General features: G+C 39.5%; 1 protein-coding gene across 3 annotated transcripts in view; it reads right to left on the minus strand.

Moving 5' to 3' along the window:
- The window catches only part of sbf2 (SET binding factor 2), a 572,061-nt gene that overhangs the window by 262,819 nt on the left and 282,765 nt on the right, over window positions 1-26,477 (minus strand). For all 3 annotated transcript variants that reach the window (XM_072272620.1, XM_072272618.1, XM_072272617.1), the window contains exons 7-11: window positions 15,922-16,054; window positions 14,073-14,181; window positions 7,720-7,833; window positions 3,363-3,440; window positions 3,166-3,279 (exon numbers count right to left, since the gene is read on the minus strand). In XM_072272620.1, coding sequence (XP_072128721.1) covers window positions 3,166-3,279; window positions 3,363-3,440; window positions 7,720-7,833; window positions 14,073-14,181; window positions 15,922-16,054 — 548 coding nt within the window. The remainder of the gene's footprint in view (window positions 1-3,165; window positions 3,280-3,362; window positions 3,441-7,719; window positions 7,834-14,072; window positions 14,182-15,921; window positions 16,055-26,477) is intronic.

Genomic DNA, 26,477 nt, shown 5'->3' on the forward strand with positions numbered 1-26,477 from the left:
ACTTCAAAATTGCTGTCCACTATTTTCAGCACAACTTCGTGCTCATGCCTATAAGAATGTTTCTCGCCTTTTGGACGCAATCACAACCGAAATTCTCACTTATAAAAAATGATTAACACAAAAACTGGAATAGTATTATTGCATTTAACAACAGTTCAATTAAATTGAAAATCATGGGAAATCTTTCCATAAATTATTTCAAATATTTAAGAATGGGACAAATATTTTCAACACAATTAATAATCTTTCATCTATTACTGACTTACTTGAAGTCTGGTGAGACCTAAAATGTTTTTTGCAGCAACTTTCCTCTCATTGAACATTGTTGGGGAAACTAAATATGTAATACAGCAAAACTTTTTAAACTGCCAACATAACTCTTGATTCGATCACTCTGTTGGCAAAAGGAATAAATCTTAATTCAGCTCCTTAAGAAACCTAAGACAGACTAGTGTCATATTCAACGGCACAACAGATTCTGCAGATGCTGGAAATCTTGAGGACACATACACGGTGGGTGCTGAGAGAATTCATCAGGTCAGGCAGCATAAATAGAGAGGAATAAGCAGTCAACATTTCAGGCCGAGACACTTCATCACGTGTGGCTGATAAAGGGCCTCGGCTTGAAACATCCATTGTTTATTGCATGCATTCCTCATATTCAATAGTTTTTTAAAAAAATGATTTTAGACCTTTAGCTGCAATTCACTCCAAAAAATGATTACCTTGTGGGTTTGGAGGAATCATCTAAAATATGAATCCTAAATTTATCTTTCCCAAGTTTGACTTGCGCCTCAGTGGTAATTATACAAGTCTGGATTTTAGGTTTATCAATCAGTTCTTTTAACATTCTGAAACGGTCAATATGATAACCAGCTGAACCCTTACAACATAACCTACAAAAATCATATTTCAACTTTCTTTGACTAATTTGGATCTTTGCTAACAGAACCTTAATTGTAATACCTTAATTGTAGTTTTGCATTGTTTTCAGGTTAGCAAAACTAGGCATAGTATTATCACAGCTTAATACAACTTCCTTTTGGTCAAATCCATCAATTATACTTTGGGGTGTTGGCTATTGTCCTGTCGTAGTTAGGTTCACTGGCAAAGTTACGAAGACTTCTAACTATCTTTTCATTTCATCACTGGACATCACAGCTTTTTTTTAAAAAAAATGATAGGTTTCATCAGCATTTAATTTTACATACTATTACTCTTTTGACCTTCTTTTAAAAAACTTACACCATTCAGCAATTTGAACTTTAATTCTACCAGCTCTCTTATTATGCAATATTTACAAATTCAACTTTCTATTAACTTTTCATGTCCAGGCCATAACTGTTAATTTAAACAATCAGTGATTCCACACAAAGACCAAATATTTCACTCTCTACACCAAAGCAACACTGATAAATATACTTGCTATCCTATTATTCATTTTTAAATCCATTTTCATATGATAACCAAGAGCATTTGGTATGGAACTCTAACAAACGCCTTTTGTGTGTCTACATTCACGTAACATTGAAAAGTCTAGATAGAATGGACATGGAGAAGATGTTTCCTGTAGTGGGGGTGTCTCAGGTCAGAGGGTACAGCCTAAGAATAGAAGGATGTCTCTTTAGAGCAGAAATGAGGAGGAATTTCTTTAGCCAAGGTGTGGTGATTCTGTGGAATTAATTGCCACAGGTGGTTTTGGAGGCAAGGTCATTTGGTATATTTAAAGAAGTGGTTAATTTGTAAGGCTGTTGAAGGCTACATGGAGAAGGCAGGGGAATGGACTTGAGAGTGATAATATCTAAGTCATGATGGAATGGCAGAGCAGACTTGATGTGCTGAATGGCTCGATTCTGTTCCTATGACTTACATTCTAATATAGAGGACGCCATTAAAGAATTAATGAAGGGTTGCCCAGGCAAGATCTCCAAATCCACCATGGGCAATTTGTGCAGGATTCTTACAGGAGAGCTCTTCACATTTAATATCTGAAATCCCCTTATTTTCAACATATTGTATATAAAGCAAATGAGTTTGTCATGCCCTGTGTCTCATATCAGTTTCTGAACAGTGGCATAATTTTCAAAACTAATGACATCCTAAATGCAATTGTTTGTGCCTCAGAAATTTTATCCTCAATGCCTTCCAAAACTATGGAAAGTACCTACTGTCCCAGGAGATTTATTTGCTTTGATCACTTTCAGCTTACAAAAGACTTCCATCAAATTTATATTTTACTGTAATGTTCAGCTTTTGCTGCAAATATTTGTTCTGTAGTTTTGTTCAACTATGGTCTGTGTTTCTGTACTTCTTTAACATTCAGTCTTATGAGATCATTCCCCTTCTCCTCTACAGGATATTTAGACACTCTTACTTTGTCTATTTTGTCACCATTTGCCTTTAAATGTATTTATGAATACATTTCTTTAGTTGTGTTTGCGGATTTTGAGTTTGTATTTGGCCCGCTAATTTTCCAGAGCTCTTTTCAGAATTACTCCACATTCACTTTACATGAATTAACAGATAATTGTTTTAAGGCTGAAGTACCAAAATTATTAATACCAAACCATAAATATGCAATGAATTCCTACAGTCAGCGTAATTAAACAAACTTTCTGAAGGATGTTTAAGCTTTGGACAGACTGAATTTGGTACAAAATTATCACTACAACAAATAGGAAAATTCAAGCCTCTGTTTTCTTTTGGTTGTAAGAAAATACATTCCTCCAAAAGGAGTTAGGCCTGTCTGTAATTAGCATAAACCTACTTTCACCCTGAAATGATGCTTCTACAGTTATTTCAAAAATAACACTCCAGTTGCATCATTTTCTAACCTTTCCAGTCAAAAGCAGAGTGAGCATTTCAACCACTCAAACACACTGGTGTCAAACTTCTACAAAGAATCACCAAGATCCACCAGTCAGTAAAAGAACCTCTGTCTCCTATTTCAGAGTTGCAACATCAATGGGGAAAATTCCACACCTCCAAGAAATTACTTGTTTCTTAGCATACAAATTCAACAATCATGTTAAAATAAAAATGAGTAAACTGCTGCTTTGTCACACAACCATGCACGCTCCAATAATGTCAGTAGTACATGACGAAAAACTCCCAGGATAGTACTAAATATTTCCAAGACCCAGTTACTGATGGTTTGTTACTGACCTTGTGAAAGTGTATCACAGGTTCAGGATGAATTCGAATCAGTTGCAAGCACGATCGATACCCCTGAAAGAGCTGTGCAAACAACCTAAGAAATACTGCCCTGATTTCCTTATCCTAGAGAGGAAAAAAAGTTAAAGTTATTAATTTCATACAACTTGGATGAAGGAAAAAAAAATTGGCGAATTTATTACACATACCAACATTCGAAGGTTAGAAGGAGCAGTACGAACAGGGGGAAAAGCATAATCAGCTACCTCCAGATCTGGATGAATAACCTAAAAAAAAATAACAGTTCAGATGTTCATCACATTATTAAATAATCACAATCTCCTTAACCAGCATGGAATTTAGTGCTATTCAAACAATTAACTTCTGGCTCAAGTAAATCTGCTTTGGCGATATCAATGCATGATGAGAGATTGATAATTTGTAACCTGAGAGTTTCTCATTTTTAATTACTGCTCACTAAATTACAAAGAAAACCAAAACTGAAAAATGATAAACAGCAATAATATTGGATTGAATTATATGTTCAAAATCAAAACTATCATAATTTAACAGATGTATATATATTAACACAATAAACAGTGACCATTGCCAAAGTTGCAGATGGAGCAAATGGACAAAAACACGTTGCCATAATAACTGTGCTTGCAAGAGTTTTTGGCTCTGGAATATAGCAAGTGCTAAAAGGAATAACAGACAACAGACAAAAAGTGCAAAGAGATGAAAATGGAAACTAAGAAGCAAAATAATTAAAGGAGGTCGCAAATGGCTTTGCCAGATCAGTGAGCTTTGATAAGCTTCTAAGAAGGGCAATCACATGATTGAATAAACAGCTGATACACAGATCAGAATCAGATTTATTATCACTGGCATGTGTTGTGAAATTTGTTAACTTAACAGCAGCAGCTCAATGCAATACATAATATAGAAGAAAATAAATAAATTGCTGTATACATATATTGAACAGATTAAAATCGTGCAGAAACTGAAATAATATACATATTTAAAAAGTGAGGTAATGTTCATGGGTTCAACGTCCCTTTAGGAATTGGATGGCAGAGGGGTAAAAGCTGTTCCTGAATCACTGAGTGGGTGCCTCAAGATGTGAGGAGAACTTATTTGAGATACTTATTAACAATAATGAAAATTCTGAATTTATTCTCGAAAGAACTGGAACATTAAGCCCATTAAGTTTGAGCAGGCTTTCAAAGAACAACACAGATAGTGCTATCCCTCTTACTCCTTCCCATTTCTATGTTTATTTACAATGATTTAAAGCTTAAATTGTTTATCTAATACCTTTGTATTAGCTACCAATGCAACCATACTGTCCATATTATCAGCTAATGCCATCCAAATCTCAACCACAGCACAGAAAAAAATTGTCTTCATGCTACAACTCGCTGTTTGCTCCTTTTTAATCTACATTCTGAGCAAGCAGATACAAATACTCTTTTCTTGATCTTGTAAAACACCATTCCTGGAAACATTTCTATAACTTTATTCTGCATTCATGTCAACAAGTCAGTTCAGAATTCAACGTAGTCAAATGGGAGCCAAACTACAGTAATAATATTCTGCGCTTTGCATTCTTTGGCACTTTATAAACTCAGTAATCCCAAATGCTTGATTAACTGTTCTATTAACTTATCATACTGTCTTCAATTATTCATGCACAGAACATCCCCAGGCCTTCACATTATTACACTGCCTTTCAAATTTTACCATTTACTTTGTATTCTTTCTTACATTCTTTTGCTGATTATGTCACTTTCTACTTTCCATACTAAATTTATTTTCTCATATGTCCGACCATCCCATCAGTCTTTCTCTGCCCTCTCACAAGTCTACTATCATCTTCAAGTTTACTACATTTCTGTTTTATGCCATGCACACATTTTGAAACTGGCCTAATGACCACATTCAAATCATCAATGTACAGCAAAACCAGCAGCATTCCTAGCAATAAACTTGACAAATACCAATGCATAACATGCTCCATACCAAACAATAGCCATTCACCACAACTCTATCCTTTGGCCAATTTTAAATTCTTTAATTTTCAAATTTGAAAAATAAATTGGAGAAATTAAGCCAGAGATATGAGAAACTTGTAGGGCAAAGGATAACTGGAGGTAGGTAATGCTTATAAAAAGTATTGGTACTAGCTATAACACAAAGATTAAAGTTAAATGGAACATCAATGATGTACAAAGTTGTGTCCAACATCAGCGACAATCTTGGGAAGGCTTTGCAATTGGGACTGATGAAATCGAAGCTGAAAGAAAAGGCTTACGTCATTAAATCATTGTCAATTAAGATACATTTGCATTTGCTTTGACAGTAATAAAACCGGCTAAGAAGATCTTTTAAAATTCATTTTTCCATGGTCTCATTCAGAACTTGATTCACTGGTCTTGTTGAGAAGATACAAAACTGGAATGAAGCAGTGCTATAGAAATAAACACTGGTGGAGTAACTATAGCTGAGAAAAAAAGCCCCCATAACATCATGCCTTCATATAATTTTTAATCTAATTTCAAACAGAAAAATCCAGGACGGAGCATGACTTGTTGCAGGTTTCTCTGGCATAATTGTTCAGTAATGTGTGGTGGGCCACAGTGATGTCCAACAATATACAGTCCATGTCTGGATGCCATTTCTAGAATTTCTATTTACATTGGATGGGGCCATGCCTTCAACAAGCTATTTCATATACACAAAGTGTCTGCAGGAGCTGCTTTTGAGAGACCAAAAGAGACTTCCTCTGAGTAGGCCCTAGCTACTGCCCCTCATTCAACTTCAGTGGGATGCTTTAAGCTACTCATCCCAAGCACTTTATGATTCTTGCTTAACTTGAGCTCCAAGTTCACCAGGTTTCCAGAGTTCTGTCTCCACCCAACAACCTAATCAGCCAATTTCCTCTATGTATCTTTTCACTGACTACCCAAGACGACCACTGTAATACACGTTTTGATCTGCTCCGCCCCACGACTGCCCCCGCGCCACACCCTAAGCATACAAATTTTCAGGCCCATCATCAATACACTCATTAGCATCTATACACCACTGCAGTAGTTTAGAACGTTCCAGGTTTTAGAAAAATAGTTAGATATTGTCAGGAGATTTGCAAGGACAAGGTAGACATGACTGATAAATGGTTATGGTACTAAATCTTACGGCATTATCTTATGATCTAAATGAGTTTTCAGTGGAAATGAATTCAAATTAAATTGCAAAATTCAATTCAAAGATGAAGTAATTGATGAAATGATGTAGGTCTACTAGAAAACCTAAACATGCAGCTATCTGCAAAGCTCCCTTGCAACTCCAACTGAGTCGCTATTACACATGCACTTCTCTGTTATCAAAGCATGCATAAGAGCTCACATGGAATCTCATGAAGATTCAATCCCTTTCATTGCTGAGCATTCAAAAACTATTAAAAATGAATAAATGATTTTTCAAAATAAAAATTTGAAAATAATCTAATATCACGCAGTCACTTGGATTTAAAAAACAATGCAAACACAGGCAAGTTAAAAAATGTAATTTTCCCATGTTCTTATCTATCTGCTGAAATCTGTAAAAATCATCGTTGAAGAGAATGGGCTGAAAGATCATGAGGGTAGGATCAAACCTGTTTGGGATCCATGTCTTCCATCAGAATTCTCAAATGCAGTATGTAGTGGTGGAATGCACTGACACGCTCACTGTCAAGATTCTAAGTTCAAAACTTCTACATTTAGATATGTTTGCACAGTAAAATACCAACTGCATGCCATGAACAATTGGTATTTATCAACAAGACTTAGCTCAAATTTTCCTAATCACTGTTTTCTATCAGATGCCCAGAAAGAGAACAGTACATATATTCTTTACAGCAAACTACATATTGATTCACTCATTCACCATGGAAACACATGAAAATTAGACTAAAGAGATTCAAATATAAAGGGCATGATAATTGGTTAGGCAGGTAACCAAACTGATCCAGACTAAAAGCTGATAACAATAAACAACAAGTATGAGATTGTAGGTGAAGAACATGACTTTTTTTTGCTGTTATTGATACTGGCTATCATTGAAAAGGTGTGAGATATTTGTGTAGCTAAAAACAAGAGAGCATCAACATACACATAGCATTTCTAGCTTGGAGGTATAGTTGAAAATGCCGAAGACAGTAAAAAAATTATACAATTTGTAGAACAGTCAAAAGCTGCGGAAAAAGATTAACAGAGATTCAGAATGAACTGGGAAAGAGTGGAAAAGATACTGAGTTTTTGATGAAAATCTGTTGGGATAAAAAAAAAGGCATGGCTGGTTCTATAACAATGACAACAACCGTAGAAAAGTAAACCATCACTACTCATGCCAGATGGCATCATTAAACTAAGAAGGGGGTGAGGAGGAATTGTTAAAATTATTGCCACAGCAATTACTGAGACAACAAAAGACCAGACTAAATCAACATTTTCATGAACTGAAATTACAAATGTAAGTAATACTTTTTTTAAAACCATGTTTTTAATCAGAAATCCAACTTACAAGAGAAAGTGCTTCTTGTGTTTGATGTAATAGAGGCTCTGGCAACTGAGAGAGATGAATACATTCTGGGATTTTAATGGTACCTCCATCCAAATCAGCAATAATAACATCCAACTAGAAAAAGAAAACAGTTAAAAGAGGATCTCTGAGATCTAAAAAATTCATATTAAAAATTAATAATGACATCTAAAAATTAAGCCACTGGTGATAGATTATTTAAAAACTTAACAGGACTTTACAGGATTGCTTTAGTGGACAGCCAGCGTCTTTTCCCAAGGGTGAAAATGATTAATACAAGAGCGCGTAATTTTAAGGTAACTGAGGGAAGTATGTGGAGAATATCAGAGGTAAGTTTTTTGAAGTAGAGAGCGGTTGGTCCATGGAACATTCTGTCAGGGTGGTGGTAGAGGCGCATACATTCAGAACATTTAACAGACTCTTAAAGATAGGCAGAGACTGGATTCTGCTGTACTGTTCTATGTTCTAACCACATAAGTATTACACTGTGGCATGGAAATTACCAAAGTTAAATAGACCTATCAGTCCAAACCATCCACAATGCCATTTATTCTCCACACAAGCATGAATATAATTCCTAAATGTCAATCTTCACCTCATATGCTTCATCCCCATTTTTCCTGATGTGTCTAAATTCTTTTTCAATACTTGTAGTTTTTACTATTCTGTCCATCTGTCAGTGTAGGTTTATCTAACTCTGTCTTAACGGACTTGTATTCAACTGTGTATAATGTCCCAAACCTGCCCCAATATCAATATCTGACTGAAATATACAATTTTATTAGTGTAATCCCAATCGTGAAGATTAATATTTTCAGAAAATTTCAAGGCTTTCAAATCTGCTTCCACATCCATTGTGGTGCTATAGTGTATCATCTTCACAATGTTTAGCTACTAGCTCTAGATCATGAAAATATTAGATCTCAAAATGGACTGAGACACCATTGGTAATGCTGGCTATAAAGGTATGATGGTTGAATTATTGGAACAGCAACAAGGATCTGGAAGATTGATCTAAAACAGCAGTTCTCAAAGTAGGAGATATTGTCCCCCTGGTGGCAGTGGGGATTTCTAATGGAATGATAAATATAAAGAGGCAGTGAAGGGGTAGCAAGGAGGGCAGCTGAGGGATTACAGGCTTAATTTAAGAAATAAATTACTTTTTATGAGCATTTGATCCTCAATGCGTCAATATTGATTACAATGATCAGGTAAAACAGATTATCTCTTGCTAACCCACCATTCTCTTAGATTTTTCCCAAAGTCTGTTATAGCTTTTGAAAAACAATGTGACACTTCTGTATTTGGCATATCACAAGAAATCTGGACTGAAAAAATTGTGTTATTTCTGGGCCCAGCCTCAGCATTATTGCTGTTCGCTACTGCTGTACAGTGTAAGCTAGTACAATTCCCGTATCGTAATCATGCAGTGATGCAACTCCTGTGAATTAGGACATGGCGTTTAATGGGGTGAAGATCAGAATCAGCCCTTTAAAATAGTCTTGACCACATTTGTCTAGCCCATGGCCCAACAGGGATATTGCTGTCCTACTTGATGCACCTTCAGGCAGAGTCAGATTTCGCCTCAGCTTTCACACCATAACCTTCCCCTTTATTGATTGCAGCACTTGAGGTTGGACTTAAACAATACATGATTGACAATGGTCATTATTCCATAAAGAAAATAGCAGAAGCAGACCAAACAAAATGAAAAGTATAGACAGCATACTGTGGAGTATCTAAAATTTGGATTTACACCAGCACCAAGCAACAACAGCAGCCAACATGCCTGTTATGTAAAAAAGATTTTTATTCCCCCCCCCCCATTTGAAAAGAATACACACTGATAAAGAAAACAAGAACTTGGCTTATTTTCAGTCACTTTGTGAAAACATTTAGAAACAGAAAACATGCTGCGCATCATGGTAGCGTAACAGTTAGCCCGATGCTTTTACAGCTTGGGGTTTTCCAGAGTTCAGAGTTTAATTTCAGTACCCTTCTGTAGGGGATTCTATCCATTCTCTCCATGGAATGCATGGCTTTTCTCAGGGGTCCTCTGGTTTGCTCCCACAGTCTAATGATGTAATGGGTAGGTTAGCTTGTCACTGTAAACTGTCACATGCTAGGGTTAATTGGGTTTGATGGGGCAGAATGGTTTGAAGGGCCAGAAGGGCCTATGCAACACTGTATTGCTAAACAAATAAATAAATGGTTGCCACCATTTCACAACAAAACACTGAAGGCTTGCATCCTTCATACACTTATTTGCTTATTACTGGAAAGCCCTATACAAATGGAGAAGAACTGATTCTGCAAGCAATCAGTACGGTCCTAAGTATGGTTTTGCAGAAGTCAGCAGATCAAATAATTAAAGTGATTCTGCTCAGCAGCAACGCTGTTTCAAGATGAATAGTTGAAATGTCTGAAAATGTGGAAAGCACGTTGTGCAACATATTTAGGACAGCAGAATTTGCTCTGCAGTTGGACGAGTCAACTTTGCCAGGCAATAAATCTTTGCTTCTTGGTTATGTTTCCTTCATAAAAGATAAAAGCGTAGTCCAAGAGTTGTTACTTACAAGGGGACTACAACAGATATGAAAGAGGAATCAATATTTCAGGCTGTTGAGCAATTTTTCAAAAGAGAAGGACATTCCGCTCACCAATATTCTTGTACAACATCACTGACAGGATGCCACCATGAGGTTATTATTACTCCCATGAAAAAAAGCTGTACCTAATGTATCTGCCATTCACTGCGTAATTCATAGATAACAACTTGTCGCAAGAAATTTAAATGATCAGCTGCAGAAATGATTATATACTGTTATCACAGCACTAAATAAAATCAAGTAGCATGCTCTCAATTCTCAACTATTTTGAGAGCTTTGTATGAGAATTATAAAAAATGTGAATACTTGCTGTTGCACACAGAAGTCAGAAAGGCTCTCAAACTGAAACTGCAGGAGATGCTTGTATCACAGTTTCAAAAAAAGCATAAAATTCCTTGAAGACTTGAATACTTCATTCTTAATCAACTGAAGATTATTAGGCATGACATTGCTTATTTTTCAGAATTATTCGCAGAAGTTTAATGAAATCAATCTTCAATTACAAGGAAATTATATGAATCTTATCAAAGTCAAATCAATTAGCCATCTCCTTATTTCTATCCAAGATACCCCTATTTAAGTACAACACTGGCCGTCACAACCTTTCTAGTTTCCAAGCCACTACGAGTTGGAAGAGACTGTTGCTGTGTACATACATCTACTGATGCTTCTGGACATATCTTCAGTGACGTTCCTGGAATCACCGGGTGTTTCGGGTCTTTCAACATCATACAACCTCCTCCAGGTGACCCAGCCGGGGCTGATCAGACCCCAGCTTGTGTCCAGATGGCTAGCTACTTATGACTCCATGGCTCCCCTCTTTTGAGCCACAGCCACCTTGAGGCCCTCTCTGCTGCATCGGTGGTACTGCGGATGGGTCTCCTCTTCCTCTCTCCCTCGATGCCCAAAACGCTGAAGGCCTCTACTAAAGAACGGGCTATGAATCCCCTACAACCAACCTCCACTGGGAGACACCTCGCTCTCCATCCAGCCTGCTGACCCGTCCTGTGTACTTGGACAGCTTCCTTTCAAAGGCCTCTTCCAAGCTATCTTCCCATGGGACTGTCAGCTCCAGCAGTACCATTGCTTAGTAGACTCAGACACTAGGACAATGTCTGGTCGCAGGGTGGTGGCTGCGATATGGTTGGGGAACCTCAGCTCCCTTCGAGGTCCACCAACAGCTGCCAGTCCCTTGCACAGGTCAGAATGCCTGCAGATGTTCTTTTGGCAGGTATTGGCTGCTCCCAAGCTCTGACAAAGGCAATGGTCTGCTTGGAGGGTCGGGACCGCTTCGCCCACTCAACTCCTGCGCTGACGGCTTCAGCGATGGTCTTCAGGACCTGATCATGCCTCCACCTGTACTGTCCCTCACCAAGTGCCCTTGCACAGCCGCTGAGGATGTCCTCCAGGGTTCCTCGCTTGGAGCACAGTGGGCACGCAGATGACTCTGCCTTGCCCCATGTGTGCAGCTTTGATGGGCTTGGAAGCACATTGTACACTGCCTGGATGAGAAATTTGATGCGGTGTGGTTCGGCTTTCCAAAGATCAGCCTAGGTCACTTTCCTCTCAACCACATTCTCCCATCTTGTCCAAACTCCCTGTTGCTTCATTCCCACTGCCTTGCAGGCTCTCATCTCCACCACTACTGCTCTCACCTCCTCCTGAACTAGACGATGCCTTTCCTTCCCTCTGGTGTCCATTTGGGGAGTTGGAAAGGATCCTAGCCCAGCTCGGCCTCGTGTGACCACTCCCACCAGCCTCCTGTGACGCAGCCTCGCCTCTGCCTCCTGAACAGCTTCCTCTGCCCTCCACTTCCTGCCAGTACTTACTTGGATCCCTGCTCTAGCCACCTTCAAGTCACTTGAGTCCCTATACTGTAGCACTTCTCTGGCTCTTGTTACCTTGAATTCTTTCTCCAAGGATTTGAACAGCAGTTGCAGTTTGTTGTGGTGTCCATAGAGTGCGATGCTGCTCAGGCTCTTTGGCAGCCCCAGCCATCTCCTGAATTGGTTGCTAACCCTCCCCTCTAAGGTTTCGACTGTCAAGATCGGAACTGCTTAGACGAGGAGGGCCAACAAGATTCTGGGAAGAATGCCATGCTGATACACCCAGGCTTTAAACTTCCCTGGTAGGCCAGACTTGTCTACAGATTTCAGCCAGCCATCCAACTCGGTGCAGGTTGCCTGAATGGATGTTGTGTCCCTTAAAGAGCTGTCAAAAACTTTGCCTAAGCTCTTGACTGGCTTTTCTGTGATGGTTGCGATGGCTGTGCCTGCGATGCTGAACCGGAACTTGTTCTCCACCTTCCCTTTCCTCAGTACCATCGATCTTGATTTGGCAAAGAAACAATACCAGATGATGATCTTCATGAATACTGTGCCCACCTGGGTAAGCTGAAAGACATGTCAGAGAGATTTCAGGATCTTCTCTCGATCCAAATTCCAGATTGGGAAATAAATTCATTTCTGAACACTTGCAATGAGAAATTAACAGGAAGGACAGAGGAAGAACTGGTGTCACTGCAAAATGACTTTGAACTGAAGCAGAGGTTCAAAAAGTTGTATCAAGACTTTGCTTGCAGAAAGAAAACTCTGAATTCTATCCGCCACCGTAGAAAAAGGACAAGATGTTCTTTATTGCCTTTCCAACATCATATTTAGAGAAGCATGGTTTCAATGTGGTTGTCCAACTTATTTCAAAGAAACTGAACAGACTACAAATTACTGAATATAGGAATCTGAGACTCCTGTTGAGAGACATTCAGCCTGAAGTTGAGAAGCTGGTATCACTGCTCTAAAATGTTGATGAAAATTATTTTTACTGTAATTTAAGAAATAATTTTATTTGTCATTTTAAATAGATTTGAATAACATTTGCAATTATTTGTCACTGCTTTGAATTTACAGTGTCTATTTTCTTTCACTGTGCACTGCAAATCAAAATTCTTTATAGTTTTTATGTGATGGCCAGAAAGGGAGAGGGTGGCAATGGGGATGTGGTCTGGGAGCCAAGGGGGCAGCAACCCAAAAAAGTTTGGGAAGCACAGATCTGCAGCAATGATTCCGAATCTATGGCAACTGGGGAATATAAATTCAAGTAATTAAATAAAGTGCAATTCAAAAAAGAAGCTAATCTCAGATTGGTGAAATTAACGGCTTGGCTTTTGAAAGCTTATCTGGTTTGCCTAACAAGTAAATTATATGGTCAGGTCTCTAGACTTACTAAAGTGGTTGAGACTTAACTACCCTGTTTAGGGGCAATTATCGTTGACCAGCAAATGCCAATAAAAGTCCACTTTCTGTGAACAAATAACAAAAAAATCTCGCAGGCTGATGATAATCGTGATCCACTAACATCTTCCTCCAATTACTCAACCAAAGTTTCTGTTCGATTCCAGTTCCAACTTTTCCAGAGGAACTTCATTACTGTCATGTGATTTTATCAACTGCTGACTGAACCAAGTCCAATGGCACGTGGAGCATTCCAAGACAAAGATAACATATCAGCGAAAATATCTCTTTAATGAATGTTAAAAGCTCAAGGATCAAAAGTGCAAAATAATATAAATGAACGTAATTACACATCTAATAAATTTCCTAATAGTATGCAATTTAAATCCAGAAAGAAGTATCACACTAAAGGTTTACTAACAACACATACTTGAGCTGTGTAAAATCTGACAAAAGCTAAACTGTTCTTCTAAACATACGAGTGGGCTACACATACCAGTTCATGAATTTCACTGTGAAACATGGAGTGTACACCAATGATAAATGGAGTTGGTGAGCTTAGAACTTCCAAAAGCCGTGCAGGGAGAATCGGAATGTAAGGGTAACTGGGGAAAAACAAAAAGGAAACAGTAGTGGCAGCATTAATCACAACTTGCAGGAAAAAAAAATCTAGTCAATTTATTTTCCTCTGTGTACACTTAGTCAGTACCCCCAAGGGCTGTTCTATTGACAGATTTTAATAAATAACAGATCTAAAAATATAAGCTCAGCTCCTTCATGGAATTATTGCTAATAAAATGATTTGCTGACCTACAATTTTCATATTTAATTTTAAATACATGCAAATAAGAAAGCAACTGCAACATTCTTGGTTCAATTAGTTAAGCTTATAGCTTATAACTAAAATTAAAATGAAACCATTTAATAATGAAAACTAGAATTTAAGCTAAAGGAAATACTAGATTGTCTGACATTCTCCTATAATAACAGAAAAGTAAAAACATATCTCATTTAATTGACAGCCAGGACTGGAACAACTAGTTTCTTTCTTTAAAGTTGGTAAAATACTACAGTGAAGTTTTTGAAATTAAACATTGCTTAATTCTTACAAAATTTGTATTTTACAACAAAACAGACTGCCTTCACTCTCTGTTTAACCTCAAGGAATTTCAGATATTTACCTGATCTAATTAGTATCAAGGCTGACTAGTTCCAATACAAGAATAGCAAATGGGGAAGCACTGCATGTCATGAGGCAACTGTGTTGCAGGATGAGAGTCAGAGGATTGGATGAGCACCTTTGATGATATCTACTATAACCTTGCCCAATCACCCATGGCTCCACACACACAGATATCCACAATGATCCTTAAGGGGATCTATTCTCTTCTGAGTTACCCCTTATACTTAACAAAACTTTTGGATTCTGCTTTACCTTATCTGCCAAGAATGTATTCTTTTGGCCCTCCTGACATCCTTCTTTGGTGTGCTCCTATATCCCTTAAACTTCACAAGGAATTTGCTTGATCACAGCTGCCTATCCCTTGACAGCTCCCTCTTTTTTTTTCCTGACCATAGTCTCGATATCCCTTGTTAGGCAAGGTTCCCAAATCTTGATGAACCTTTCCCTTCACTCTGAGTGGAACATGTTAACCCAGAACTCTCCCTATTATAAGCCTGCCACTTACCAGATGTGATTTTACCTGCTAACAACCTCTCTCCCAATCTTAGCCTCATCCTAATTTAGTACTTCATCCTATCTTTTTTATAATTTTTAACGTATTTTTACTTAGAGATGCAGCATAGAAACAGGCCCTGAGCCCACACAAGCCAGTTACACCCATGCGACCAATTAATCTACTAACCCTCATGTCTTTGGAATGTGGGAGGAAACCAGACCACTTGAACAAAACCCAAAAGTCATGGGAAGAACATACAAACTTCTTACAAACAATGGCAAACTGAACATAGCTCGTTGGTACTGTTGTACAGTATTAAGGACTACACTGTCTTTACATAACTATTTAAGAAACAATAGAATTATGGTTACTGATCCCAAAGTCCTCCCTGATGACCCTTCAGCCACTTGTCCAGCCTCACTTCCCAGAAGATGAAGATGATTGCTGCCCCTGCTCTGTTGATGGGAGCACTGGTTCCCCTCCGTACGACACTTTAGTTCAGTTCCCAGTTAAACATTTCAGCCCTAAATTCACTGCCTTGATACATGCTGTAAACTAAATTATAGATAAACTGGATCTACAAATTATGTTTTAAGCATGTACAAGGGCGTGTACAAAGACTAAATTGCATGCAATTTACAGATATAATAAGAATTAAGGTCTCACCTATACTTCAAAGGGAATATTAAAGCCTCTAGTGCTCTAGATGCTTCACCAAGCCTCTGATAGCTAGTTGAGTGAAAAATAATTTTGTTTTCTGTGAGCACGGCACAGAAAAGGCTGAACACTTGCTGGATTCCTTTAAATAGAAAAATAAGTCAATTAAAATGATATTGCAACCCAAAAACTTTTCATTGGTTTATGGCCTAACTTAGTATCAGGAATATTAAGTAAATCGAACACGAGTTAAGTTTCATGAACCATTACACACTTATACATTAATAAGTATATTTTGTAGGTTCTTTATTGCAACCCATACAAGATTAACAATCAGCAGTTCATTTGTTCACTTTAGCTTTCACAATTTCATATACTTCATAGAATATATAGTGTACTAATTATTATACTGTACTCCAACACTAACATTCACTTAACTCAACTGGTTCAGCAAATTCAATCTACTCAAATCTTGTCTGGCCAACATATGACTATTTCTAAAATACATGTATTTTACTTAATACCCTTAAGTTGATTATGAATTAGCTTTAAATGTTGTCTTAGCACATTCACCCAGGTTCCAAGAGGGGTCATTTAGGAAGCAAAATAAATAATGCAGGGCAATAGCAGCGAAAGTGTATTGAAAATGGGTAGCGTGTATAAGCATAAGAGCGCACCAGCAAAGTGACAGAGTTAAGAACATTGTTAACATAAAACTAAAAACAAAAAAAAACAAGAAATGGCAAATACAGCTCACACAAAATTTGCTTTGTATAATAATTTTACTGAGGTGAGTGAAAATAGAAATAATTTAACTACGTTTATTGTATCATGTATGTATGTGAATGTTCAAGTGCAGCAAGTTTCCCGCCTCTTCTGGGAACTTCTGACTCATAACTATGAAAAGCAAGAGTATTTATGATGAGAACCTCAAGGTCTTACATCAGCATGGTAGCAGCACACTACCTGACAAACTACCCCACACCCCGTCTGTGAAAGAATTTGTAGTTCTCACCAGGCCTCACTAGCAATGTCAGAACTCACAATTCTGAAGAGGAATTATCATCCTCTCTCCTGCAGGACTGGGCTAAAAGTTAAATAAAATTATTGCACCCTCATCCAAAGTAAAAGTGAAAGAGATAGTAGAGGAACTAAATTCATAAAAAAATGATAGCATGGAGTTAATAGAAAAGTTGGCTGCAGGTAAAGTAGTTGTATCATCAGGGCTCGTTGGAAACCATCCTAGAATTCTGAGAGAACAAAAGGGAAAACTGTGAGAGTACCAATTTCCCAATGCTCTTTAAATAGAGGTAGACTGGTGGATGATTAAAGAATGACAAATATTACTTTCTTGTTCAAAAAACAAGTGAGATTAAGCTCAACGATGCAGGCATGTTACCTTACTTTCAGCACTAGGAAAGGTGTTAAGAAGGAAGAAGCAAGAAGAAACAATGCGGAGAAAAAATGTTGCTCTAAATTGGCAAAACAATTAGCAGCATCTGCTTGAATGAATGTAAAAGTTAATGAAACTGACAGGTGGTTGAGAAAAGAGTTAATGAAGTGTGCACAATTCTGGGCTTTATCAATAGAAACATGGTGTACAAAAACACAGTTGCACTAAAATTTCATAAAACACTAGTCCAGTCTCAAGTGAAGTATGATGTTCAATTCTGATTGCCCCATTCTAGAAAAGTTGCGAATACCTTAGAGTACAGAAAAGATTTAAGAGAACAGTTCCTGCAAAGAGGGATCACAATTCCAAAGAGAGAGCATCTGGGACTGTTTTATTTATAGAAGGCTGAACTGTAACATGAAATGATGAGGGATCTGAATAGAGTGAACAGTCTGAGGCCATTCACATTGGTAGAGGAATCACAGACTAGAGGCCAAGATATAAACTAAAAGGGATGAGAATTAAAAGTAACACGAGTAATTTTTTAAATTTATATACACCATGCAGTTACGTCTGGAATGCACAGCCTCAGATTTCATCGTGGCCTTCAAAAAGGAACTGGGTAAGTCATGGTAAGGAAACATTTGCAAAGCTAAGTGGGGGGGGGGGGGTAGTGGAAGAAACAGCCGGGGGTGGAATTGATGAGGTGCTTGAGAGGAGAACTAGTAAGACGATAAGACCTAATCAGATTTAGACCATTCAGCCGATTGAGTCTGCTCCACTATTTCGTCAGGACTCATTTATTTTTCCTCTCAAGCCCATAACATTTGATGCCCTTACTAATCAAGAACCTATGAACCTCAACTTATAATACACCCAATGTCTTGGCCTCCACAGCTGTCTGTGACAATGAACTCCACAGTTTTGTCATCCTCTGGCTAAAGAAATCCCTCCTCATCTCTGTTCTAAAGGGACTTCTTTTAGTATTGATAGGATGAGCCAAATGGCCTCCTTCAGTGCTGTAAACATTCTATGGTTAGAGATGAAGAGAGTTATATTTAGGGTGTTATTTCTACTTACAGTACCAAAACCAACTGGATACAAATAAATAACACTAAGAAAAAACAAAACTGTGATACTAAACATAAATGATTTAATATTTGCATTTTTGCATTAAAAGATGATCACTTTATTTAAAGGCACCTATTTTGTGCTTTTTAAATTTACCTCCATTCGAAAGCAAACTATCATGGAGCTCAGATTTGTCTATGCTGTAAATTGAAATGAATGCCAGAATTCATCATTACACACATTCCATTTAAAGTATGCAGAGAACTACCCACAGATCCCTTGAGGCAGCTTTTCCTATGTTTTGAATAGAATCCAATGTGTTTTTAATTATATTCTTAATAGTGAAAATACAAAATAAGCAATGCACAAAAACAAACCTGGCCAAAACAAAATATCATTGGGCCATCTTTTAAAGCCATTGTTCACGAATGTTATTTTGAAAAGTATTGATCACAGTGTCCTTAGTCCACATTTCCTGAAGCATATCATGTGATCTGGCATTGATCATGTGTGTTTCCTGTTTTGCTTGCTGCAGCTGACACAGTAGAGCAGCCCATTCCATGTTAAGTGAATAATGCACTTAAAAATGATCCTCTTTACTGACCAGCAGCATTTTTTAATCACCCAATACAGCATATTGGAGAATTTTCTAAAAGATTTATAATTTGGCATGAAAGTGCAGTACGAAAAAATACTATAAACCAAGTAATACTACACAATTACAATCATTCTTGTCAACAGAATCACCTTGATTGCCATTTGTTTTACCGTAACCCAAAACTGCTTGTGATAGAAGTGACAGCAATTATTTGAGACTTTTTCCAAATAGGAACAATGAGCAATTGTACATCAATTGCTATTCAATTTCTGTCAGAAATATTTACATTCGGCTCTGAGTATCAGTCATTCTCAGGTGTTGTGGTGTGTTGCCCAGTCTTACAACCCTAATTTATTGATCAGTGTCCCATTTCATATAAAATAAGACAGATCACCTTTTAATTACTTTCATTTTCAAAAAGGTTCCGAAGAGACCTATAACCAAATAACTTTTTCTGCACACATTAATTACTCTGGTATGCAAAACTCTTGATTTCGACTATTTCACAGTAACGGATTGTTTACCGCTTGTGTTGATAAAGAAAATAAATCATATTTTTAAGGTTATTAACTTTCCAATTTCCCTGTTGTCACAGTACTTTTAGCATATTGTACAATATGCAATTCTACATTGTACATTCTCCAAGAGTAATTATAAATATACAACTGCCAATATACAACACTCCAATATAGAAATGTACTTTGATGCTATAAAGTTGGAATGTCTATTATTAATCATGTTCTATTTTAAACAGTAATAGAGGGCCTATGGGTATACCTAACATTTTGAAGTCATGAGCCAACATTGCCATCAAACATGTTTGCTTCTTCAATGTTTACTCAACCTCTTCACGTTGCTGAAAGGGCAATTAATTTCCTGTACTAAATAACATTCATCCATAACAATCATCAACAAAACACTACAAACCCATCAACAGATCGAATTTTTCATCTTTAAAAAAAGTAACCACATCCTGCTGATAACAGAGGCACACAGATATATCCACAAAAAATTTATTTGGAAATAACTTCCGTTTCCTGGCTTCAATGTTAAAAATCTACAGGACATGAAATAAATTTATAATTTGCCTGAACAATTTCAATCACTTTATGAAGTATTTTTATGTAACACATTTTAACATTATTTGTGAGCATAGAAATTGTTCCATCTTATTAATGTAACAAGTTATAAAAACATCTTAAAAGGAGATTTCTAAAGGCATAACTTCCAAAACCATAGCCTAGAATTAATAACTTTAAAGAAAAATTTGTGCAATCTTAAAAAGTTTCAAGCTGAAGAATGTTCATCTGATAATTTAAGAAAAGCTTGAAGTGAGATAACAACATTCACCACAAAGCATTAAGAATCCAATCTAACCAACACAATTCCAAACCATATGAGCATCGCACTGCTCATGGCTGTAGTTGTCCTTATATGACAGAAAAGGAGCAAAAACGAAGTAAACAGCTTGAGCAGGAGAAATTAGCCTTTTCTACATATGCAACTTATCAAAAATGCTAGGAAATATCTCAAATAAGGCACATTCAATAGATGTGCAAACAATTATAAAAGGTTTGCCAAAACAATCTAAGAACAGTTCAAGATCTCAGAACAACTGACCTCTAAGAAGGAACTCAAGCACATTGTATGAAACAACCAAGTATAATTTATGGTTCAACCACTGACACCATCCATCTCTCTGGCAGCTGCCTGAGGCAGATGCAGAATATTCACAGGTTTACTGCATTTTTTTTGTCTTGGTGTTGATCCCTTCTTATTCACTTCATCAGAAGACTGCCTGCTTCCATTTCAAAAAACATCCAACTTGTGTATCCTACTTTAGTTTGTGTTGGTAGTTAAAATTTGGGCAAAGTTTTCTAATCCCATTCACACATCACCTCTGCCTCACTAACCTCATCCCTCTCTTTCCGTATTATTCTGATCTTGCTAGCCTTCATAATATCTAGATTCAATTAACTCTAGTCACAACTTGGCTTTCATCATTCTATCCTTAACAACCTTGGCTTCAGTCCTAAGGCCTAAAGCACAATAATTCTGCTCCTAAGCTATCACCTTGTTTTCCTTAAAAATGTATCTTTTAAATCAAATTGTAATTTGGTAAACCAGGAATATTAAACTAAAGAGCGCTCAGAATAAGAAATATATTTATTCTGGTTTAGTAGGCTTCTCATGAGAGGAGAAATTCACAAGGCTTAGACTTTATTTGAGTTCAAATGAATGATATATGACTGCATTGAAACATACAAATTTCCTGCAGGGCTTGACAAGATAGAAGTAAAGTTCTATTTCCCCAGCTGAGCTGTTAGGTACTAACAGGTTATAGCAGCAAAATAAATGGATGGCTACTCTGTGCAGAGGTAGAAAGAAAATTGTTTTTATCCAGATTCACTAACCAAGTCAGTTGCAAAGCCTCAAGTACGATTTTTGGAAATTAATAGAATCACGATATATAGGGTTCGAGCAGGAAAGTGGCAGTGAGATAAGAAGAGATATAACCTCACTGGTGGTCAAAAGGCCAACTTCTTTTTTCTTGAATTCTGATGTCACTGCAGTGCAAGCAGATAACAAGGTGCAAAGCCACAATGAGATAGACTGAGGTCAAGAGTCTATCCTGATCATACTACAGGACTTTTTATAGTCATGATAGTGTAATTGAAGCTGCATTTGAGCCAGGTGGACATAACTTTAAACCTTCGTATCTTCTCCTTGAGGTGAAGAGAGAGAAGAGAGAACATCCAAGATAGGTTTGCTTATGTTGGCTGCTTTATCGAGGCAAAAGAAGTGAAGACAGAATCCAATGATGGGAGGCTAGTTTTCTTGATATGCTGAGATGTGTCCACAACTCTGCAGCTTCTTGTGGTCTCGGGCAGAGGAAATGCCATACTAAGGCATAATGCATCTGGTTAGGACGTTTACGTAGAACACCACAGCATGGTACAGACCCTTTGGCGCACGATGTTGTGCCCACCACATAACCTATATCACTGTCCGTTGGCACTATGTTTTCGTTATATAACCATATAACAAAAAGTTAGCACCAGCAGACAATACAACCTACAGCGATTTCCTGCAGACAGTTCATGAAACTACATCATTTACTTCTTTTTCTTTTAAATACAATTCTACTATTAAGCTGTTTGTGGCTAGAAACTACAATTTAGATTTGATGGCGTGTTTTCGGGCCGATTGATTGATCTGGTGCTTTGCGGTCTCCAAGGGTGGTTGCTGAGGTTTGGAGCGGAGTGTGCAGCCTGAAGGATGGGAAGCCTGGAGACGGGGCACGAGGCCATGATCAACTCCACTGCTTCTCTCCAATCAAAGCGTCAAGCAAGGTTGAAGTCCATAAGACCATAAGACATAGGAACAGAATTAGGCCATCTGGCCCATCAAATCTGCTCTACCATTTAATCGTGGCTGATCATTTTTACACTCTTTTCAGCCCTACTCTTAGGCCTTCTTTCCGTAACCTTTGATGTCGTGTCCAATCAAGAACCTATCAATCTCTGCCTTAAATACACTCAACGACCTGGCCTCCACAGCTGCCTGTGGTAAGAAATTCCACAAATTCACCACACTCTGGCTAAAGAAATTTCTCTGCATCTGTTTTAAGTGGAAGCCCTTCTATCCTGAGCTTGTGCCCTCTTATCGCAGACTTCCCCCATCATGGGAAATATCCTTTCCACATCTACTCTGTCTAGACTTTTCAACATAGAAAGAAACATAGAAAATATACAGCACAATACAGGCCCTTCGGCCCACAAAGCTGTGCCAAACATGTCCCTACCTTAGAACTACCTAGGCTTTACCCATAGCCCTCTATTTTTCAAAGCTCCATGTAGCCATCCAGGAGTCTCTTAAAAGACCCTATTGTTTCCGCCTCCACCGGCAGCCCATTCCACGCACTCACCACTCTCTGCGTAAAAAACTTACCCCTGACATCTCCTCTGTACCTACTTCCAAGCACCTTAAAACTATGCCCTCTCCTGTTAGCCAATTCAGCCCTGGGGAAAAGCCTCTGACTATCCACATGAACATGCGAAAAGTTTCAATGAGCTCCCCCTTTATGCTTCTAAATTCCAATGAGTACAGACCAAGAGCCAAACTCTTATATGAGAATCCTTTCATTCCCGGATCATCCTTGTTAACCTCTTCTGAACCCTCTCCAATACCAGCACATCATCTTTTATGATGATGATCGGGGATCAAAAGTTCTACTGCTACTTTTTTCCAAACTAAGACATAACATTACTTGGGAAAACAACAGGAATTCTGCAGATGCTGGAAGTTCAAGCAACACACATCAAAGTTGCTGGTGAACGCAGCAGGCCAGGCAGCATCTGTAGGAAGAGGTGCAGTCGACGTTTCAGGCCGAGACCCTTCGTCAGGACTAACTGAAGGAAGAGTGAGTAAAGGATTTGAAAGTTGGAGGGGGAGGGGGAGATCCAAAATGATAGGAGAAGACAGGAGGTGGAGGGATGGAGCCAAGAGCTGGACAGGTGATTGGCAAAGGGGATACGAGAGGATCATGGGACAGGAGGTCCAGGAAGAAAGACAAGGGGGGGGAGGGGGACCCAGAGGATGGGCAAGAGGTATATTCAGAGGGACAGAGGGAGAAAAAGGAGACTGAGAGGAAGAATGTGTGCATAAAAATAAGTAACAGATGGGGTACGAGGGGGAGGTGGGGCCTTAGCGGAAGTTAGAGAAGTCGATGTTCATGCTATCAGGTTGGACGCTACCCAGACGGAATATAAGGTGTTGTTTCTCCAACCTGAGTGTGGCTTCATCTTTACAGTAGAGGAGGCCGTGGATAGACATGTCAGAATGGGAATGGGATGTGGAACTAAAATGTGTGGCCACTGGGAGATCCTGCTTTCTCTGGCGGACAGAGCGTAGATGTTCAGCAAAGCGGTCTCCCAGTCTGCGTCGGGTCTCGCCAATATATAAAAGGCCACATCGGGAGCACCGGACGCAGTATATCACCCCAGTCGACTCACAGGTGAAGTGTTGCTTCACCTGGAAGGACTGTTTGGGGCCCTGAATGGTGGTAAGGGAGGAAGTGTAAGGGCATGTGTAGCACTTGTTCCGTTTACACGGGTAAGTGCCAGGAGGGAGATCAGTGGGGAGGGATGGGGGGGACGAATGGACAAGGGAGTTGCGTAGGGAGCGATCCCTGCGGAATGCGGGGGGGGGGGGGGAGATGTGCTTAGTGGTGGGATCCCGTTGGAGGGGGCGGAAGTTACGGAGAATAATATGTTGGACCCGGAGGCTGGTGGGGTGGTAGGTGAGGACCAGGGGAACCCTATTCCTAGTGGGGTGGCGGGAGGATGGAGTGAGAGCAGATGTACGTGAAATGGGGGAGAGTCAGTAGGCTTATAGTAGACATCAGTGGATAAGCTGTCTCCAGAGACAGAGACAGAAAGATCTAGAAACGGGAGGGAGGTGTCGGAAATGGACCAGGTAAACTTGAGGGCAGGGTGAAAGTTGGAGGCAAAGTTAATAAAGTCAACGAGTTCTGCATGCGTGCAGGAAGCAGCACCAATGCAGTCGTCGACGTAGCGAAGGAAAAGTGGGGGACAGATACCAGAATAGGCACGGAACATAGATTGTTCCACAAAGCCAACAAAAAGGCAGGCATAGCTAGGACCCATACGGGTGCCCATAGCTACACCTTTAGTTTGGTGGAAGTGGGAGGAGCCAAAGGAGAAATTATTAAGAGTAAGGACTAATTCCGCTAGACGGAGCAGAGTGGTGATAGAGGGGAACTGATTAGGTCTGGAATCCAAAAAGAAGCGTAGAGCTTTGAGACCTTCCTGATGGGGGATGGAAGTATATAAGGACTGGACATCCATGGTGAAAATAAAGCGGTGGGGGCCAGGGAACTTAAAATCATCGAAAAGTTTAAGAGCGTGAGAAGTGTCACGAACATAGGTCGGAAGGGATTGAACAAGGGGTGATAAACTCGTGTCGAGGTATGCAGAAACGAGTTTGGTGGGGCAGCAGCAAGCTGAGACAATAGGTCGGCCAGGACAGGCAGGTTTGTGGATCTTGGGTAGGAGGTAGAAACGGGAAGTGCGGGGTGTGCGAACTATAAGGTTGGTAGCAGTGGATGGGAGATCCCCTGAGCGGATAAAGTCAGTGATGGTGTGGGAGACAATGGCCTGGTGCTCCTTAGTGGGGTCACGATCGAGGGGTAAATAAGAGGAGGTATCCGCGAATTGTCGCTGTGCCTCGGCAAGGTAGAGGTCAGTACGCCAGACTACAACAGCACCCCCCTTATCGGCGGGTTTAATAATAAGGTTAGGATTAGTGCGGAGGGAGTGGAGAGCACAGCGTTCCGAAGGAGTGAGATTGGAATGGGGACAAGGTGCAGTGAAGTCAAAACGGTTGATGTCCCGTCGGCAATTAGCGATAAAGAGATCTAGAGCAGGCAGAAGACAAGAGCGGGGTGTCCATGAAGAAGAGGAGGGTTGAAGACGGGAGAAGGGGTCATCGGTGGGGGTGGAAGAGTCCTTGCCGAAGAAGTAGGCTCGGAGACGGAGATGGCGGAAGAAAAGTTCCGCATCATGGCGAACACGGAACTCGCTGAGGTGTGGGCGAAGGGGAACAAACGTGAGGCCCTTAATGAGAACAAAGCCTTCTGCCTCCGACAGTTGAAGGTCGGAGGGAATGGTAAAGACACCTTCCTGATGGTGTCCATCACAGCTATCTGGACTATTCCTCTTCTCACCCTGTCTCTTGCAAAAACGCCATCCCCTTCTCGCAATTCCTCCGTCTCCGCCACATTTGCTCTCAGGATGAGGCTTTTCATTCTAGGACAAGGGAGATGTCTTCCTTTTTTAAAGAAAGGGGCTTCCCTTCCTCCACTATCAACTCTGCTCTTAAACGCATCTCCCCCATTTCACGTACATCTGCTCTCACTCCATCCTCCCGCCACCCCACTAGGAATAGGGTTCCCCTGGTCCTCACCTACCACCCCACCAGCCTCTGGGTCCAACATATTATTCTCCGTAACTTCCGCCACCTCCAACGGGATCCCACCACTAAGCACATCTTTCCCTCCCCCCCCCTGCATTCCGCAGGGATCGCTCCCTACACAACTCCCTTGTCCATTCGTCTCCCCCATCCCTCCCCACTGATCTCCCTCCTGGCACTTATCCATGTAAGCCGAACAAGTGCTACACATGCCCTTACACTTCCTCCCTTACCACCATTCAGGGCCCCAAACAGTCCTTCCAGGTGAAGCAACACTTCACCTGTGAGTCGACTGGGGTGATATACTGCGTCCAGTGCTCCCGATGTGGCCTTTTATATATTGGCGAGACCCGACGCAGACTGGGAGACCGCTTTGCTGAACATCTACGCTCTGTCCGCCAGAGAAAGCAGGATCTCCCAGTGGCCACACATTTTAGTTCCACATCCCATTCCCATTCTGACATATCTATCCACGGTCTCCTCTACTGTAAAGATGAAGCCACACTCAGG

Source organism: Mobula birostris, chromosome 11 (genome assembly GCF_030028105.1).
Source record: "Mobula birostris isolate sMobBir1 chromosome 11, sMobBir1.hap1, whole genome shotgun sequence".
NCBI lineage: Eukaryota > Metazoa > Chordata > Chondrichthyes > Myliobatiformes > Myliobatidae > Mobula > Mobula birostris.